This window comes from Sarcophilus harrisii, chromosome 3, assembly GCF_902635505.1.
Source record: "Sarcophilus harrisii chromosome 3, mSarHar1.11, whole genome shotgun sequence".
In the NCBI taxonomy this organism is placed as follows: domain Eukaryota; kingdom Metazoa; phylum Chordata; class Mammalia; order Dasyuromorphia; family Dasyuridae; genus Sarcophilus; species Sarcophilus harrisii.
The window spans coordinates 403,584,684-403,602,877 of NC_045428.1; the positions used below are offsets into that span (position 1 = coordinate 403,584,684).

General features: G+C 32.2%; 1 protein-coding gene across 5 annotated transcripts in view; it reads right to left on the reverse strand.

Moving 5' to 3' along the window:
• UBR3 (ubiquitin protein ligase E3 component n-recognin 3) overlaps positions 1–18,194 on the reverse strand; it is a 267,500-nt gene that overhangs the window by 112,567 nt on the left and 136,739 nt on the right. For all 5 annotated transcript variants that reach the window (XM_031960483.1, XM_031960485.1, XM_031960486.1 and 2 more), the window contains 4 exons: positions 15,999–16,103; positions 13,259–13,432; positions 9,820–10,280; positions 497–585 (listed from right to left, as the gene is read on the reverse strand). In XM_031960483.1, coding sequence (XP_031816343.1) covers positions 497–585; positions 9,820–10,280; positions 13,259–13,432; positions 15,999–16,103 — 829 coding nt within the window. The remainder of the gene's footprint in view (positions 1–496; positions 586–9,819; positions 10,281–13,258; positions 13,433–15,998; positions 16,104–18,194) is intronic.

Consider the following 18,194-nt stretch of genomic DNA (forward strand, 5'->3'; position numbering starts at 1 on the left):
TGAAGACCTAAGTACCTCATAAAGGGGAGAATAAAATTTCCAACATCCAGGAATTGTAACCTCTTAGCCACTTGTATTTCCAAAGCTTGAGTCTACCTTCCTCTAGCCTATGTACTGACAGATGAATTTATCATAAACTTTTGGAGAAAATATATATATATATATATATATATATATATAATTACTATACCAAATTGCTAACCAAAAGCTAATTAGATTTAGCTACTTAGCTGCTATCTATTAATCATGGTAAAAATACCAGTGAGGTCTCATGAGTAGCTTTAAAAAAAATACATCCCTTAAAAAAAAAATAAAAAAAATACATCCCAATTCCTTGGAATTGAATCTGGATCCCTGAAGAGACATCTAGAAACCAACACAGAACCTCCAGATCTACCAGTACTATCTGGAGTCAGGAGATTCATTCTGGAACCTACAGGCTCTACATGAGTATGGCATTATAATTATACATATCATTAAATAAGTTAAAACTCACCAACATCCATAGCAGTTTCCATGAAGCTTTTCTGTCTGGAAGCAAATTCTGCAAGCAACTTCTGTTGTCTTTCTCTAGCCTTTTGTCGCCTAAATTAAACAAAGATAGAAAGGATGCATCACATCTCTAACTCCAGCAGTTTTTGATAATATAATCACTATAATTAAAATGAGGTTTTAGAAAACTCACAAATGGGAAACTAATTTCTCCTAAAATGAAGACAATGCAAATTGTGATGAGCACTCAGGGTGTTTTAAAATTTATTTATTTTTTAGTGCACTATGAGATGTTTTTTCCAGATGTGATAATAGCCATCTACAAAGACTCCTACAGGAAATGAAGCCTTGATCAGGTCATAGTTATGATATTCTTTCATTATGATAACCAAACTAAACTTAATTACTTCCATATTTATGTCCTTTCAGAAACATATTAATGGAAAGTGGAGACTTAATCATTACTATGTAATACTCATTATTATATAATATATCCACTATATAAATTGGAATATAAACTGAAAAGAAATGGAAAGGACTATGTTTTAAAATGCTCATGTAAGGTGACCCAAAAGACTCAGTGCAGGCTAAGATTATTAAAATTTAAACTATAGGCTTAAAGAAACAAACTGCACTAAACTTTTAGGATATCACCATCATTAAAATTTGGGAAGATTCTGATTGACTAGAGCTTAATAATCAGTTATATTGCTTCTTTACATCATGGATCAATGATTTTTACAAACTCCAAAGGGACCAAAAAAGTGCCTCAACACACTTTTTTGCATGCTGAAAATATGTTTATATTTGGATCTTATCCCAACAATTCAGTTATTAAGTCTCAATGCTTCCTTTAAAATCCTACGAATTTATAGTCTTTGTCTTCATATTCCTCTTCTCTTTCTCAAAAGGTGATATCTATATTGTCATTCCTACTGTTCCTTCAACAAATCCTTTACTTTGTGTTCTTTCATGTCCAAAATAACCTATAATTAATATCATTTTGGTTTTCTCTATTGTCTTTCTTAATGAAGAAAATGCCATCCTATCAAAGATCCCCTACTATTTTAAGTAAATTCATTATTTTTGCATTCTTTTTTAAATTTTGAGTTCTGAATTCTCTCCCTCCTGCCAACCCCTCATTTATTGAGAAGGCAAGCAGTATAATATCAATTATACATGTGAAATCATACAAAATGTTTCCATATGTTCCATATTCTTTATGTTGCCAAAAAAAAAAAAGTGAAAAAATTAGACTTCTCTCTGCACTAAATTCATCAGATCTCTCTGGAGGTAGGAAACACTTTCCATCGTGAGTTTTTGGAAATTGTCTTAGATGACTATACTGATCAAAATAGCTAAGTCTTTCACAGTTAATCATTCTTATAATATTACTGGTATTATAATAAAATGTTCTCCTGGTTCTATTCATCTCACTTTGTATAAGTTCATATAAATCTTCCCTATGTTTTTCTGAAACCATCTTCTTATCGTTTCTTATAGCACAATGGTGTTCCATCACAATCCTATTTCACAACATATTCAGCCATTCTCCAATTAATGAGAATCTCCTCAATTTCCAATTTTGTCACTATAAAAAGAATTGCTATAAATATTTTTGTATGTACGAGTTCTTTCCTTTTTTCTTTGATCTAATAATGGTAGTGTTCATTAAAAGGGTAAACACAGTTTTCTAGTTCTTTGTGTGTTATTCCAAAGGACTGGACAAGTACAACAACAGAGACGGTGCATTAGTGTGCTATTTTTTTCCACATCCCCTCCAGCATTTGTCACTTTCCTTTTTTATCATGTTAGCCATTCAGAGAGGTATGAGGCAGTACCACTGAGAGCATAAATTTAGGAGATTTCTGTCAGAGTTCTTCAATTTGCATTTCTTTAATAGTAATTTAGAACATTTTTAGTATGACTTTGGTGAGATAGCTACCAACAAAGATCTCTTTAAAAAATAAGGGCAGCAGTGAAGAGGCTAATTGCATCTAATGAACCAGATTAATAAGTTATCACAAAAAAGATACAAAAGTATCACAAAAACATAAAAACACTGATGGAAAACTATTTCACATAATAGATGTATTCTGTAGCACTTGAGCTTTCCCCCACTAGAAAGAAAGGTCCTTGAGAGTAGGACCTGTTTCACTATTGTATTCATGTTTCAAGCACCTGGCAAAGAATATATAATGTTTCTTTTTGGATTTTTAATTCTCATCATAAAACTATAGTTTTAAATTTAATATTTCAGCTACTTAAATTACCATTCTTCATTTACTATTTATGAAAAGTGTTCCTCAGCTTGTAAGTTGATTTATTCCAATAGTTATTTATAGTATTTTCAGTTTGTATGGATGAATTAGACACAGGAAAAAAACTGCAAGAAAAAGGCAGATTATTCTGGAATGTATACTAGTTGAGAATAGAGAACAGATATAAGAAAATACACTAAAGTACCAAGACTAAATCTACAACTATTAATATTTACTTTCCCCTAACCTAAATCTTTGCCCTGTAAGGCCCATCAATTGTTACATTCCTCTTTTGAGTTAAAAGAAGACTAAAGTCCTATCATCTTTACCTTTATGATTTTTCTTCTTTCTAACTCAGCTTTCCTTACTGGAGAACTCACCCCCTACACACAGCTTCAGTTACTTCTACATGAAAGATTATCAAATTTGAATCTGGAGTACAAGAATTTATACCATTCTCTTATAACTACATAGAAATTCGCTACAAACAACACACACATGATTTTAATAACATTTAACTTCTAACATAAAAATTAAAGAATTTCAGTGAAATTTATCTCATCTAGATGGGAGCTAGCTCAATGGTTATCTAGTCTAAATTCATTTTACAGAAAATGAAGCTGACTTGTGCAATAAGCATCAGAGACAATACTTGAATACAGACCCTATAATTCAAGTCAGTTGTTTTGACTATATTAAATGCAATCTTCTCGTTTTTCTTCTCTCTTCGGAGTTGATACAGATTTTGATATTTGTCTGAAGACATCAATGGGCTGACTATATACAGATGGTTGATTTGTCAATCATTCAGCAATGATAGCCACATTATCACTTATTTATTAAAACGATGTTTCATTTTTTTTTCAATGTTTCCTTTTTTGTGATGTTGGGTGCTTACTATAGTTAGAGGGCTGGAACTCTGAAAAGATGTATTTAAATCTAAGACAGCAGAGCACTTAAGGCTAATTACCTATTCAAAGTGTGATAATGGTTCTATAAACATATGGTGATGTGATAGCTTCCTTATAATAGGGGATCTTTGGTAGGAGGGTATCTTCTTCATTAAGAAAGAAAATAGAGAAAACCAAAGGGATACTAATGATATATTTGTTAACAACTGACATTTATATTATGCTTTAAAATTTCCAAGTATCTTTATGTACTTCATCTCAACCTTGTGAGGCAGGTACCATGGATATTATCATCTCCAATTTTACAGATGAAGAAAAACTGAGGATCACAGAAGACTGCAGAAATGATGAAAAGAAAAATGATGAAATGAAATGATAAAAACTGAAATAAACAAAACCAGGACAAAACAATATATCCAAGGACTGCAATAATGTAAATACTAGGAAAATTTTTAAACTAAATACCACATAAGTATAATGACCAAGCCTTTCGCCAAAGAAAAACTATGAAAATAGACTTCATTTGCTTTTTGCAAAGATAGGGCTGGTAGGGAAGGAAGTGGGGAAGGGAGTTATTATAGAGGTAGAACATTATTAGATATACTATTACAAATCTTTGTAACTTCTTCCTGTTGTATACTTTGAACCCAAATTAATTAAAAGATTTTCCATAGGAGTAACAAAGTCTTGGATAGAAGTGGCAAAACAGTTGCAACCAAGAATTAATACTATCATTTATAGGTAATAGTCATTTGTTAAGTTGGTGACTACATAGAGGCTTTGTGTTTTTTATATTTTTCCAGAAAACCATGATGTTATTCTCCTTCATGAATTTTTCCTCAATCTAGGTTTGCCTTTCCTAAAGTAGGTTTAACTGTAAATAAAGACCCTTAATAAGAAGGCATAAATAAGATCTGGCAGATTCAGTACAGCTCAGTAATTTTCCATTATAACCCAAGGTGCTAAGATATTGAGGTTGAAAGATACTACAACCAGCTAGAACTCTATTTTAGCACTCCATTTTGGTTTCTATGGAGATCAATTATCAATGACAGCAACGTCTGCAAGTTTAAAAACCTGAAAATAGGCCACCATCAAGTGTTCATAACTGTTCAGTCTTCATTACTACTAAATTATATCTGAAATCCAAAAATAAATTAAACATATAGTATGTAAGCAACATTAATTCTAGTCTGTCACAAAACACTGCTGATATCTGAATTGGTTTCAAGTACTTATTAACATCACCAGTACTCAAACTAAAAACTCAGGATTTCATTTGTATTTTATCAGTTTTATGGTTTTTGTTCAAACAAAAACATTCATATTATGTATATAAAGTGTCATATCTATTTTTAAAATTACACAACTCTTTAGCAGTATAAAATATACTGTGGTTTACTAGATATTTTTCTTCTGTAAAATAATATATACTTAGACTCCTAAATCATAAATACAAATGATGTTAGCATAAATTTTTAAACTTATCTTGTATTCTAACTCCTAGTTTAAACAAAACAATTGTGTGATTTAATTTTTTTTATTTTATATGTATATATATATATACATATATATATGATTATATAATCAGTTTTATTAGCAAAAAAAACAATCAGGGTAACAACAATATCATTATTATCACCTCCTCATCACCATTGTCATCATCGTCACAGTGCTTTCAGATTTATCAATATACTTTACAAATATTCTTTCATTTAAGCCTCACAATATCCATGAGGTAGGTACATCTACTATCTCCATTTTACAGATGACAAAACTGAGTCAAGTAGAAGCTAAGCAACTTGTGCAGGTTCACACAGCTAGTTTTGAGACAAGATTCAAAGTCGGATCTCTCTAAGCTCAGCATTCTCTTCACTCAAGCTGCCTACATATCTCCTAATCATTACAGAGGTGTCAGACAAATAAAATCAATTTTTTTAAATTGATTATTTTCACAGGTGACTCCCCTCCAATGCAGCATATATGGCAATGATTGTTTTAAATCTCTGAACTCTCCCTTTGTTTTACCAACATAGACTGACCTCATTTAATCTTATCTACTATTTCAAAGAGTATCTTTTTAAAACTTATACCTACACACAGAGCTATATGCACAGCTTATATATAATTATGCCTATGCTCAATAAATTATTATTGAATTAATATGAGTAGTAGTTATGGGCAATGACTTTTTATTTGGGGGGAAGAGGGGGAGTTGGCTGGGCAATTGGGGTTAAGTGACTTGCCCAGGACCACACAGCTAATAAATATTAAGTGTCTGAGGCCAGATCTGAACTCAAGTTTTTTCTGACCCCAGTGCCAATACTCTATCCACTGTGCCATCTAGATGCCCCTTGGCTTTTTTGTTAAAGCATGAATGAACTCCCCTTCTTCCAAGACCTTCATGATTATACATCTGGCTGCTATTTTTTATTCATGTTTTTTGTTTGTTTGTTTGTTTGTGGTTTTTTAAGGGAAAAAAGAGTTTCATACTTTATTTTTAAAGCACATTGCTATAGCATTAAATCCAAAAGGAATTGGTTGGACAAAAGGTGTCACATACTTTGTGGATTATCAATAACAAACTTCTCATTTCAGGACAATTTAATCCAGTAAATCATATCATCTTTTTTGCTTAAAGACGCTAACACCCATTTTATTATTATTATTATTATTGTTATTATTATTATTATTATTATAAATCAATAATAATATATGTTATGGACCAGAACCTGAAACAAGGTACTAAGTAGAATTAATGAGACAATGGTTATCTAGTTTAGCATAGTTCAGTATGATTGATTTAATCTTACAACAAATAATGATTTCCTAGAGATATAATGATTGGCTTATACTCAATGTGGAGCATATAAGCAGGGACTGAGAGCCACAGAAGAGAAGGTTTCAGAGGGCAGAGAAGACAGGCAGGAGCTCAAACTCTCATAATCAAGGACAGACATTCATTCGATCCTCAGTCAGGCCACTGGTGGCAGGATCTCCTGCATTTCTTCACTGAGATCAAGGCCGGTCTGAAAGGCTCTCCAGAAAGCTGTCAAGCCCCAGGAAGGAGATAATAAGGAATCTGGACTATAAGAAAGCTAACAGGGTCCCAGGAAAGGAGACAAGACTTTGAAAGAGATAATAAAGGAAATGGACTTTAACCCCTGGCTACTCTTGTGATTACTAAGCTGAAAAGAAGGCTGCTCCCACACTGATACATTATTGGTGGAATTGTGAATACATCCAGCCATTCTGGAAAGCAATTTGGAACTATACTCAAAAAGCTATCAAACTGTACATACCCTTTGACCCAGCAGTGTTTCCACTGGACTTATATCCCAAAAAGTTTTTTAAAAAGGGAAAGGGACCTGTATGTGCAAGAATGTTTGTGGCAGCCCTCTTTGTAGTGGCCAGAAACTGTGAGTGAATGCCCATCAATTGGAGAATGGCTAAACAAATTGTGGTATATGAATATTATGGAATATTATTGTTCTTTAAGAAATGACCAGCAGGATGATTTCAGAAAGGCCTGGAGAGACTGACATGAACTGATGCTAAGTGAAATGAGCAGGACCAGGAGATCATTATATACTTCAACAACAATATTATATGATGATCAATTCTGATGGACGTGGCCCTCTTCAACAATGAGATGAACCAAATCAGTTCCAATAGAGCAGTAATGAATTGAACCAGTTACACCCAGAGAAAGAACTCTGGGAGATGAGTATGAACCACTACATAGAATTCCCAATCCCTCTATTTTTGTTTGCCTACATTTTTTATTTCTTTCACAGGCTAATTGTACACTATTTCAAAGTCCGATTTTTTATACAGCAAAATAACTGTTTGGACATGTATAAATAAATTGTATTTAACTTATACTTTAACATATTTAACATGTATTGGTCAACCTGCCATCTAGGGAAAGGGGTGGGGGGAAGGAGAGAAAAAGTTGGAACAAAAGGATTTGCAACTGTCAATGCTGAAAAATTACCTATGCATATATTTGTAAATAAAAAGCTACAATTAAAAAAAAAGAAGGCTGCTCCCAGAGACCCCAAGAAACCAAACGAAAGAACATTCCAAATATATTGCACAAAATATTCTTATAATGCATTTCAAAACTGAACAATAAATAGCTTTTAGGTTATCTACCCAATGCTTCTATTTCTTAGTTTATATGCTGAGTGTTAATTATGAACTCCATTTAATGTATAAATGGAATTCATTTTCATTCTCATGTCCATGAGACAGATGGAAATCTCAAGGTAAGGCTCTCAAGTTTCTGGATTTTTTGTTTCATGTGAAGACGTCACCTGTAAAACTTCATTTATTACTATTTTTGATGCTCAGTTATAAGGAGTATTATCTCTTGAAGCTTTCCTAACAGATAATTCTTTTACTTTAAGTAATTATATTCAATTTTAGGAAAATTCAAGACAAAATGAAAAGGAACCCTGCTTTTAAAGAATTAGAAGGTGACCACTTCATGGAGTCTTAGCTGAAGAAAATCTACACCCTTTAAAAATATTATGGAATTTATTTCCTGTCTATTCATCAGGAAGACTGGTTCCTTTTCCTTTTAAATAAAGGAATAAATTCTACAAAATCAAGACATTTCAAGAGACTACAAAATTACTTACCATTACAGCTAAGACTTTCTCTTCCAAAATGCAAATTATCTTTATAATGGCAAGGTGGGTTACTTCAGGCATACCTCAGTAAAAACTGCAAACTGCATTTCTATAGAGTTTTTAATTTTTAAAATACACACATTACACTGGATATAGCACCTAATCACTACAAGATGATCATTAGTAGTAGCCCACAGGGACAGAGGGGACACAAATAAAAATGTCATTAATTCCACTAATGAAATCACTAGTTTGCAAATAGGAAACAAGTCTTTATAATCACAGTTCCCACAATTCATGAAATTACTTGTTGGAATCTTTACAAACTGTTAAGCCATTGGAGTTGATAGAGACAATAATTATCTAATTTGGCATGATGGTTCAATATGATTGATTTGATCTTAGAAGGAGATATTTTGGACCAGAACTTGAAACAAGGTACTAAGTACAACTGATAGAAACAATGCTTGTGTTCACACCTTTAGAGAGCTCATAAGTATCTAAGTACTCAATGGAGTTCACACGTTTGGGAGATTTCAGGCTTAGTAGAAGATATCCGAATTCATATCTCCCTTATTAGGGCCAGAGAGCACTCTGGGAGATAACCCAGAATCCCTCTCTCTCCAGAAGGAGGAGTTAACCTTTGGGAGATCATATATATACAGGAAGCTCTTAGAGCTTGAGAGAGTTTTTCTTGGGAATACTGACTGGGGTCAGAGAGGAGCACTCTGGAAGGAATTTCTCCGGAACATTGACTGGGGTCGGAGAGGAGCACTCTGGGAGGAAGCCCACAAGCCCTATCTTCGAGGCAAGAGATTCATTGCATTTTCCAACTTGGTGCTGGCTGGAGGTTGAAGAAAGCAGAGGCAGAAGCCAAGAACAAAACTGCACGAGCTCTTGGAATCAAGTAGAGAGATATGCCTGAGCTAAACGGGCTATATTGGACACAATAAAAGATCTGAACTCTTTTATCACCTGGCTGTGTTTTGGAAAAAGAACACCACAATTACTCTTATTATTATTGTTTTAAGTAATAATCAATAAATTATAGGTTTCACCATTTATATTTACTGAATTATAACTATTCACTACTTCACAGGATTGTTGGAAGGAAGTGTTTTGTACATTTTAGAACAATTATTATTTTTGTTGATATTGTTATTACTATTATTGCCACTGTTATACTCAACTCTGATCTTTAAGGACAACAGAAGAGATAAAGTAAAATAAATGACAAATTCTAGAAGTCAATCTTTAGAATTAAAGTTAAATTATGCCCTGAAATTAGCCAATAAATTTGAGATACAAAGATGGTCCATCCAGAAAAGTCAGAACAAAATAGTAATAAATAGAACTCATATAATTACTTTCATTTCCATTTATCTAAAACTTAATATGCCTGAAATTACTATTGGAATTCCTGATAGTAAAGAGATTCTTAAAGCTGGAGGAAAATTTTTTGATGAAAAAAATACATATAATTCTTGCACACATTTTTGAAAATTTAAAATTCATTACCTTTCTTCTTTGTCCAAAGTTTTCTTCTCTGCTGAACTGGCTTTTTTGGGCGGTACAGGAGGGGTCACTTTCTTACATATTTCTTCAATGATGCGCTTGTTCAATCTGCTTTGCAATGCAGCTTTTAACAAAATTCTCTCTACTGCAGTCATGCCATCTCCATGACAGTATTTGGGAATTTCTGGTTGGATTAAAATTTCTAGATCATCTAACCAGGGAGGATAGTAAGAGTTTTGTTTTCCTGAGAGTTTATGGTGAAGTTTGATTAACAAAGATAATATACTTTCTTTGATTTCCAAAATAGCTGTAGTTAACTGTGGAGTTGAACCAGGAGCAGACCATTTATTTGATGTTTTGGGACGAACCACCTGATTTGCTTCACCACTATGACGATTAATGATCTCCTGAAATTTTTTTCTACGTTCTGCTACTAAGCTGAAAACTTGAGCTGTACCTGAATTCTACCAAAAAAAAAAAAAAAAAAAAAAAAAAAAAGGAAAAAAGAGCAATAGAAATTATTCAATAATCAATTTTTAAAGCATCAGTGTTAATTTTTAAGGGAATGTCTAGTCTTTTACATATGTTTAAGTATTTTAAAATATACTTATTATTACAAATATTTTCTTCATCTCCCAAAGAAATGCCATTGTTTAATGCTAAGTATAAACAAAAAAAAAGTACATACTACAAAGAATAATGTCCAAAACACTAAATTTTTTTAATGTTTCTGCAATACATGTTTATATGCACACAAAAATTTCAGTTATACTGACTACAATTTTGCCTTCATCTTATTCTATTTCTTAAGGAAAAATATGTGGTCCTTGATATACAGCTCTCAAGCATATTTAATAAATATGCTAAATATTTAATAAGTAATTCAATAAAATATCATGTAAGAAAGTGACTGACTTAAATAAGTCATTTACCAAAAGAGCAATGACTAGACTCATGGATATGAGGTAAAAAAAAATCAATCTCAAAGTTTTTAAACCTTGCATCCTATTTAAACATTTAAACTTTAGATTATTTTAAGCCAAATTTTCAAAAAACTTCATTCATCCAAACTTTTTCTTTCTTGAAATTTCTAAGACATTCTAAAATAGACTACCATTTGAAAACTAGTTTTTTTAATGTTTTAAACATGATTATTACATTTTTGTTTATGTTGGGAATAATCCTAACCAATAGAAGCTCAAATCTACTGTAGCAATTGAATAAAATATCACCAATTCACCAATAAAAATTCACCAATGAAAACTGGCTAAAATAAGTACCTAGCTCATTCCTTCCCATTTGGTGCCCATTATCTGTATATAAAGAAAAATGTAAAACCCCTTGTCCTTATGTCAATTTATTCTGTTTTTACATTCCATAACTTAGAAAAGAGAGATATTAGTAATAAGCTCTCTATAATTTGTGTAATTGATTTTTAGTAATAATATTAACTAACACTTATAAGGCACTTCATAGTCTGCACTGATCCTTACAAACCCTATGAGGAAGGCACCATTATTACTACAAATTTAGAGGGTTTAATATATATCTAACCTTTCTATAGGTAAGAATGTGAACTGTGAGGTATGATTTCTGGGATGATCTCATTTAGTTCCTACAGCCTGTAAATCTATACCTTGGTTGTAATCACAATCAAAAGGAGCTTCCAATATATTCATTACCTATTTGAAGGAGAAAAACAGGCATTTTCTCTACATTTAGCAAGTATCTTGCATACTTTAATTAATACTAAAAGAATAATATGATACTGATTAATTGTAAGTTTTAGAGAAAGTTAAATTGGAAAAAATACTATGGGCAATTATTTCTAATACTATTAAAGGAACAATTTAGTCAACTGAAATGATGAAAAAATATTGTCTACTTAGTGCAGCAAATAACTAATTTTATATTTAAAGCACTAGAATACTTTTTAAACTAAGTATTTCTTTTGATAATTTGACTTATCTCAATCAAAATTATCTTTGATAATTTGAGCTGACACTATATTAAAATCAAAATTAATTCTTAAAATTGTTTTTCTATTAAGATACAAGTTAGTTTAAAGGAATGTTTTTTAGGGCTGACATAAAGGCTGTTCCAGAGTTACCTGAGGTTGTAATTTGTTAAATCATATCATTTTTCAGAATAATCTACCAAAAGCTTTATATATCCATAAACAATGTTTTGATCATAGAATCAAAAATCTTGCAAAAGAACTTGGGGATGCAGAATTAGAGAAGTAATTTCCACCCAACCAGTAAGTGTCAGAAGAAAGACTTGAACACTAATCTTCCTGCTTCCAAAGAGGGCATTCTCTATTAACTACAACACACTACCTCTGTGGCAAAATAAACTATCAAATAATTCCAAAGCCTTCTCTTTCTATAAGCATTTTAAAAAACTCAAACATTAAAAAAACACAAAAAAAACCCTCAAACATAAGGTTCATGATATGATCCTAGGTCGCAATTTTAGTGCCTATTCTGGTACATTCAATTGATAACAACAGTCCTATTATCTGAATGTTCAGATCAAGTCATCAAAAAAGCACAACAACAAAAATAGCCTTGCTATCAAATAGCAAGTGAATATTTTCATGAACGGACCAAGTTAAATTATGGAAACTATTAAAATGCTATGGTAAGAACCTTTTCCTACTACTGTCTTTTTCATTAAATATCACATGTGAAAACTTGATTGTTCTTTCATTTTAAAAAGTTAAAATGTAATAATCACCCAACTCATTTTCCATCACAGTTTAATTTTACTCAAAGTTAAATTGACCTCCAAGGAAGCAAAATAACTTATTAGTCATTTCAAACAAGCATGCTTACAAGTATAAGTTTATTTAGAATTAGGAAACTATACATTCAATCTTTTTAAAGATGTTAGTAATATCTCTAATGATTTTTTATTTTTAAAGGCCCAAATGCAAAGCAAGCCTAAAATTGTTTCAATATTCCACTAGCACTAACAGAAAAAGCCTATTACAAATATCAAAGTGTTCAGTGTTATTTTAAAATTCAATAATATGAAGTTTTCTTTAAAATACGAAAACCTACAAATTTAAACATTTAAAAAGAAAAAGGTGTTTAGCCTGTATTAAGAAAATGGAAAGTTCATGGAATTTTTTCATTTCCATTTAAAGTCATGTTGCTAGTTAATGCAAACAGCATACAAAACTACCTCTCTTTGAAGGACTTTAGGCCGTCTTGAACTCTGGCAATTGAAGGAAAAAGATTTGTAAGAAAGGACAATGTAACAGATGTTTGTGGGCTGAGAAGCATCATAAGATTTAAAAAGTAAGCATATTTTTTCTTATATCTATGGAATGATTAGACAGAAAATATACTAGTTCCATGACACAAAACAAAGCATCAACTATATATCACTGAACTTATGAGAACCATCAAAATAGTAAGGTTTCTTTCACACTTACCTGTGTAGAAGCAAAGCTATCAGAACTAGTACTTGCAGGTGGCTCTCTCTTCACTTCGGGAGCTGTTTCTGGAACCCTTACTCTCACATAATTTATAAAGTGCCTCATGTTAGATACTAAGTTACTACCAGGAAACCAACTGTCATGGCAGCGTTCTTGTCCACCCACAGGTTCCTAAAACATAAATATTACAGTCAGGAAGGAAGAAAATGAGAAACAATAGGCCAAAATAATTAATAAAATGGTAATCAAATGTTGGATTCCTGAAGATCTAGTAAAAAGATTTTTTTAATGTTGATCTATTTCAAACTTCAAATAATACTGTGTTACAAAGATAACCACCTGGATGTACTTCTCTAGACTTTTCAATCATGTCCCAGGGACCTCTTTATTCTGAAGATTTCAGTCTTGCAACTCACACTTTGTCAGTATTCCTTAATCCTCCTTCCTTTTGATTGGAGAAGAGAGAGAACTTCTCCTCTTCAATTCCCACCAAACTGTATTGCCCTAAATCTCCCCATCATGCTCCTGCACTAAGTATATTCCTGCTGTTTTTTAGAGTCTTTTTTTGTTTTCTTTCACCATTAGATTGTAAATTCCTTCAAGGCAGTTACTAAAGAAAAACCTAATCCAAAAGTTAGAACTAGAGATAAGTCTTTAAAAAAAAAAAAATCAGGAATTCCAAAATGGAAAGGAGGGAAAGAAATCATTTCAAATATAGAGAAAAACCAGAGCAAAGATATAATAAAAACAGCACATCAAGAATTATATTAGAAGACAAGACAGGAAACCAATTTAATCAGACCACAGAATATATGGAAATGGTTTATGTGTAGACTGGAAAGGTAGACTGGGGTTAGACTGTGAAAAGCAATAAATACCAAACATAATTTGTATTTGATCCTGGAGGTGAATTGGATCCACTACAAGGTATTGAGTGGGATGTGAGAAAGGGAGAAAGAGTCAACATGCACTTTTAAGAAAATAATTTGGTGACTACATGAAAGATATATTGAAATGGAAGTTTGAGGTAAGGAGACAAATTAAGATGGGCTTTGTGAGGAAAAGAAAAAAACTTATGTGAGAAATACTGTGAAGAGAGAAACAAGAACTGGAGACTTATTGTGGTCTAGTCAAAGACATCAAAGTCAAAGATAACAGCTTGTCAATCTGGGTGACTAAAATAATAATTATGCTCTCAAAAAAATAAGGAAATTTGAAAAGAGAAAGCAGAGCTCAAATGGGGCAGAAATCAGATTTTCCAATGGATAAGACTAGTTTGGAAGCACTGAAAACTTAGAAATCTCCAGTCTCATCTTGAGATCTTGAATAATACAACAATCAATACCCTAAGAGAGCAGTGATAGAACTGGCCCAGACTTTCCCTCCAGAAGTGATACAAAGCTCATCTCTAACATTAAATCCAATGTTGGGAAATAGCTGGAAGAATGAAAAAAGAAACAAAAAAGAATGCTACCACAATGAGCTATTATGATGACAAGATCGTTCAAAACAAAAACTCAAAAGAAGAGGATGACTGCAACATATCCACAAGCAATCAGTTCCTCAGAGGAAAAAAACATGAGCACAAATTCAACTAGAATTCAGTTGTTTTTTTTAAGAATTAGAAATTATTCTCTTACAAATGGGACAAGAGCACTTGAGAAAAGAATAGAAAAGGAATTAATACATTGTAAAAGGTACAAAACTGCGTCTAAGGGAACAAAATCCTTGAAAACAAAACAGACCGAATAGAAGACAATGACTTCTTGAAGGAGAAAGACATATTAAAATAAAGTCAAAATTATGAAAGGAAAAAAAAAAGAAGAAAAGGTAGGATATATTTCATAGCAAAAACAATTGGAAAATAGACTGAAGAAGAAAAAGTTGAGAATAACTGGATTATCTGAACTCCATAACCAGAACAAAACAAAAAAAAAAAGTTTAAACACCGAATTTCAAGAAATCTGACCAGATCTCTTAAAAATAGAAAGAATCCACTGATCATTTCTTAAAATAATATGTTCTATATTTATTTTAAATGGAATTTCTTTTTCTATCTCTTCCTGCAACTTTGTAGGTAATATAAAGAAATGCTGATGTTTTATGTGAATTTAATTTATAGCCTGAAATTTTGCTGAAATTATTCTTTCAATTAATTTTTAGTTGAAAATCTAAGATTCTTTAAACACAATATAATATTATCTGTAAAAAAAAATGATAATTTTGTTTCTTCTTTGCCTAAGTTTATGCTTCCACTTCTTTTGTTTTGTCTCATTATTAAAGTTAGCATTTCTACACTATATGGAGTAGTATTGTGAAAATGGACATCTTTATTCCACCAAAGACCTCTAGTTTATCACTATTACACAAGATACTACGTCTTGATTTCAGACAGATACTATTTATACAAAAAAAAGAGATCACTTTACTCCTGTGCTTTCCAGTTATCAAAAACTTTTTCCTATAATTCTTAACATATTTTTGTTATTCTTGTTGTTTTACTCTCCTTGTTAGAGTGTTTCATTTTAAATTTTTGTATCAATATTAAGGTTATTGTTGTACAGTTTTTTTTTTTTTTTTTTTTTTTTTTTACTATTTCTTGGTTCATACCAAGACCACATTTGTAATACAGAAAAAATTTAGCAGGTTCCCCTTCTTTTCTTATTTTTCAAATAGCTCTCATTAAATATATAATATCTTTATTACCAATCTGTTTTAGGTATATAAAAGTACTTACTTCTTCATCTGGCTCTTCTTCAGGTGAATTTTCAAGTCCTAATTCAATCAGATATAAAACCATACAGAGGACATGTTCTGACAGATTTTGGTGATCCATTAAAATCTTTTTTTAAAAAAGGAAAAAAAATACTATTTTATATATTCCAAATGTCATATCTCATAATCAGATGGATAAACAAAGTTATAATTATTTGGTGAATAAGAATTTTGAAGCAAAATGAAAAATGTTTGTTTGCCCAAGATTATGTAAAATGCGAACATTTGCAGAAGAATCTAGACATTCATTTTTTTTTGCCTTTTATCTATCCATACACATATATATGTATATGTATATATATATATGTATATATATGTATATTCATATATATGTATACATACACACACATATAAATGAATTCAATAGTATATATTAGAAAATACTTCTTTTTTTGGAATTCTATGCTTCAATTATATATTTCATCAGAAGAGCTCAAAATTATTACTGTTTCAAATTAAGTGGGTGAAAAACAATACTGAGGTTAATGTAAAAAAGCATAATTTTCTGTTTTCTTCATACTGACTTATATAACTATATATAATATTCTTCATACTGATCTTATATAGTAAATCTGTGATTCCATTGTGTATTTCCTTCTCTAGTATAGATCACAATTCATGTAACTATGCCTTCTATAAATTTATTGTCCATGTTTTCATGTAAATATTCCTTTAAAGATCTACCCAAAGCCATATAAATCATATATAATTTTGATTCATCATCACATTGTTCCATGATTAACAACCATATAGCATGACTTAGTAGAATATCAATGCAAAAGGGCTGATGGGTTTTGTGACAAGGTACAGCTTAAAATCAATGAAAATTTTCGGAAAATTTTCCAAATGTCATACACATTTTCATCTTCTAGTCAGTTCTAGGTCTTTCTTATTGTTCATTTGAAGTAACTTAAGGATTTGGTTTTAAAAAAAAAAAAAAAAAGGAGAAGGAGGAGGAGGAGGGAGAGAGGCCACAAGTTGATGCAGTGAATAGAGCACCAGCCATGAAGTCAGAAGTAACTGAGATCAAATGTGGCCTCAGACACTTAACAGTTCCTACCTGTGTGACCCTAAGTAATTTAGTTAATTGCCCTAGGAGGGAGGGAGGGAGAAAGAGGGGGGGAGGAGAGAAGGGGAAAGGGGAGGAGAGAAGGGGGAGGGGAGGGAGGGGAAGAGGAGAGGAACGGGGAGAGGAAAGGGAAAGGGAGGGGGAGAGGGAGGGGAAGGGGGAGAAGGAAAGGAAGAGGGAGAGGGAGAGGGAAGAAGGAGGTTGGGAAGAAAAAAGAGGAAAGGAAGGGAGGGAGGGAGGGAGGAAGGAAGGAAGGAAGGAAGGAAGGAAGGAAGGAAGGGGAGGGAGGGAGAGAGGGAGGGAGGAAAAAGAAAAAATGTCATCTGTGATCTTTAGTTCTTTAGAATTTTCACCATTTTCAGATAGTTTTAAAAAGTCACTGATTACCTTCAAAGTTGTGTCCCTCAACTCTAAGATACCACTACACACCTGTCAGATTGGCTAAGATGACAGGAAAAAATAATGATGAGTGTTGGAGGGGATGTGGGAAAACTGGAACACTGATGCATTGTTGGTGGAGTTGTGAACGAATCTAACAATTCTGGAGAGTAGTTTGGAACTATGCTCAAAAAGTTATCAAACTGTGCATACCTTTGATCCAGCAGTGTTACTACTGGGCTTATATCCCAAAGAGATTATAAAGAAGGGAAAGGGACCTGTATGTGCACGAATGTTTGTGGCAGCCCTCTTTGTAGTGGCTAGAAACTGGAAACTGAGTGGATGCCCATCAGTTGGAGAATAGCTGAACAAGTTATGGTATATGAATATTATGGAATATTATTGTTCTGTAAGAAATGACCAACAGGATGATTTCAGAAAGGCCTGGAGAGACTTACACGAACTGATGCTGAGTGAAATGAGCAGGACCAGGAGATCATTATATACTTCAACAACAATACTATATGATGACCAGTTCTGATGGACCTGGCCATCCTCAGCAATGAGATCAACCAAATCATTTCCAATGGAGCAGTAATGAACTGAACCAGCTACGCCCAGAGAAAGAACTCTGGGTGACGACTAAAAACCATTACATTAAAATCCCAATCCCTATATTTATGCCCACCTGCATTTTTGATTTCCTTCACA